The 2,647-nt window shown below is 41.5% G+C and overlaps 1 protein-coding gene across 1 annotated transcript; it reads left to right on the top strand.

Moving 5' to 3' along the window:
• Positions 1–521: 521 nt before the first annotated feature.
• On the top strand, positions 522–1,946 carry LOC120425944 (uncharacterized). Its single transcript, XM_039590580.2, has 4 exons — positions 522–793; positions 857–1,008; positions 1,067–1,174; positions 1,270–1,946. Exons 1-4 carry the CDS (start codon positions 647–649, stop codon positions 1,439–1,441), a joined length of 579 nt encoding a protein of 192 aa, XP_039446514.1. The 5' UTR covers positions 522–646; the 3' UTR covers positions 1,442–1,946.
• Positions 1,947–2,647: the final 701 nt, after the last annotated feature.

The following is a 2,647-nucleotide window of genomic DNA, read 5'->3' as shown; positions in this document are numbered from 1 at the left end:
ATCTTACTGAATAATGAAGATTATGGCAAAAACAATATACCTCAAAACATACAATAACAATAAATGCTTTTTATATTGTCAACATATCATAATGAAAGTTCAATTAAAATTTGATGAAAACACAGCATTTTAATGTTTTGCAAATAACTTAAGCTTTTTTTATACTACGACGCTCAAATTTTTCCAGCATGGTTTTACAATGTTAAGCTTCCAATTTCTATGTTTTTTTCCCAGAAAACTCTTCCAAATACCGAGAAAAGCAGGGGCTGCATTTTGCCCCGTGCATATTACCCCCTCTCCCCCTACTTTTCCCGATTTCGTGTGAGTTGGTAGAGAATTGCCCTTTTAAAACGATGTAAGTTCGCTTTGATTAGCTCAAAAAACACCCTTTCCACCTGATTGCTGGCCGAGACAACTTCGAAAGTGCGTTGCCCCCCACGTCCTCGAATTTCACCTCAGTTGAAACCGATCGTTCCGGTCGAGTTCGACTTGGCGGAGCAGCAGTGAAAGTGTCCGCTTCACGGGGCACCGTCAATGGGATGCGCAAACAACGACCTCATAAAGAGTTGTCCTCGGCCCTGGTCGGCTTCCAGTGCGTTGAGGTAAACTTGACCGACCAACCAACATCGGATCCGATCCGTCCAAAATGAAGTGGTTTACTTTTTTGGTGGTGCTGGTGCACGTGACTTTGGTGCTAGCCGAGTTGGACGTTAATTCTGGTTCTGGAAATTCGACCAAGGTGTTGGCACGCCGAAAGCGGTACATTATTTTCCGTGATTACTCGAGAGGATTTGTGAGTTGAGATGAGCGCCATTTGTGGAGGAGATTTTTTGAAGATTCAGGTATTTGTTTCCAGGCTCGTGCAAACATCAAAGATCGAATGGTTGACTCGACCAACGTGTGGGCCCAGGGCATCGGATACCGTTGGAACGTCGAGTTCAACAATCCACCGGGGCTGAAGATTGCCAAGCGTGACCTGCATCAATCGCTTGGTGAATTGCTAGAAAAGTGAGTAGATTCGATTTTCATAACTTGTGACAATTTGCTAATTATTCTTAATTTACAGTCACGGTTTCGATGGAAGAGCTTGCATCTTGCGAGCATTCTGCGAGCTGTCCAAAGTTGTGACCCCCGAAAGTGGAATGCTGTTCAAACTGTTCAGGAAAATCTTCACGTAAGTTGCTTTCGTCAATTTCTTGCAGTCTTGCGGTCTCCGTGCTAATAAATCTTATCCTTTTGTTGATTTAACAATGTATGTCGTGTATCCAGCCATTCCGCAGCTGCCACTGACGCTAGTTCCACCGGTCCTAACAGTTTACCTGAGGGCGATGAGTCGTACTTTCCGTACCTCAAATCTGGCGACTGCGAGGAGCTAGACCGGCACTGCCCGATCTCCCAGCTGGAGGTTCCCGTCGAAGACAACCACGTTGGTGCGCGATGAGAGTCGAAAATAACTTCTTAGCCAGCAACATCCTTAAACGACGCCCCGCCACATCATCAACAGTATCATCTATCAATTTACTCTATTTACACCGTCTTCAGCACACCATTGCCGTTCCGGGGTTCCGGGGATTGTTCCGATAGCAAATATCACTTTCGCGATGCTGAAAGAGATGGGCGATGGGATCCATCAGTTATAACCGTCAGGCAGTCAGGAATTGTGTGTAGGAGGTTGGTTGTCGGCAGTAGCAGCAGCAACAGCTTGTCGATAATTCAAGAAGGAAGCGCACCGGATTGCAATCCACTTTGGCCATCCCCGTAATTGCTGTGCCACTGACTGGAGAGCATCCGATTAGTATCGATAACGTTGATGACGCCAGCGCCTGTCTTTGATTGCAAGTGAGGTTAGGTTTACACTGTGATAGAGGAGTTTTTTTGTTTATTTATTTTAGAGAATAAAGTGCATCTTTATTCTAAGTCTTAAGAAATAAAATGAGAACATACCGTAAAAATCCATACATTAAAAAATGAAAAGAAAATTCTAACATTATCAACATACATTTTATTTGATTTCGTTATTAAGATCTTAAATGTGTTTCTATTTAAATTTTCACCCGCTGCAGCGCGCTGGTTCTAAATCTACGTCCAATTTTGAAATGTTCCAAGATAATTTTGATTTTTTTTTTCAGATTTATTATTTTATTATTCGCAGATGTCATAGTAATCATCTCAGAAGCTTCACAGAATGCTTAACTTCATTTTGTTGCACTTTCAACATTTCGATAGCAATTTGCATGCATGTTTCGTACACTGAAATAAAAAAAAGTGCCAAATTAATGAATTCTAGAAAATTTGCTGCCTTTCTTTTATTAGTGATTGGGTTTTTTGGATTACTAAATAAGGAAAGGAGGCGAAATTCCTAGAATTTAAGAATTCGGTACTTTTTTATTTCAGCGTAAGGGAATAGAAATGTTTACATTATGATGTAAATAATCCTGAATTTCATTTAATTAAATTGAAAATGAAACCGCTATCAATCTGCGTTCGATTGAAATCGTTTCGTGGAAAGTGCAACACAAGAAAGTTTGTTCGAATCAGAAATCAGCTCAGATACTTTGTCCTAAAGAGTAACTTTTGTCCCTGATCATGAATCCGAGGTCCTTTTTTTGAAACCGCGTGACGGAGGGGCGGTACGACCCCTTCAGTT

This window comes from Culex pipiens, chromosome 3 (genome assembly GCF_016801865.2).
Source record: "Culex pipiens pallens isolate TS chromosome 3, TS_CPP_V2, whole genome shotgun sequence".
Lineage (NCBI taxonomy): Eukaryota > Metazoa > Arthropoda > Insecta > Diptera > Culicidae > Culex > Culex pipiens.
This window is presented reverse-complemented; position numbering and strand designations above follow the sequence as displayed.

What these genes read in the sequence shown, in the direction of transcription:
- LOC120425944 (XM_039590580.2), top strand. Translation starts at nt 647, where the DNA reads ATGAAGTGGTTTACTTTTTTGGTGGTGCTGGTGCACGTGACTTTGGTG. An exon ending in GTGATTACTCGAGAGGATTT is followed by an intron (nt 794 to 856) that starts GTGAGTTGAGAT and finishes ATTTGTTTCCAG; the next exon opens with GCTCGTGCAAACATCAAAGA. An exon ending in CTTGGTGAATTGCTAGAAAA is followed by an intron (nt 1,009 to 1,066) that starts GTGAGTAGATTC and finishes CTTAATTTACAG; the next exon opens with TCACGGTTTCGATGGAAGAG.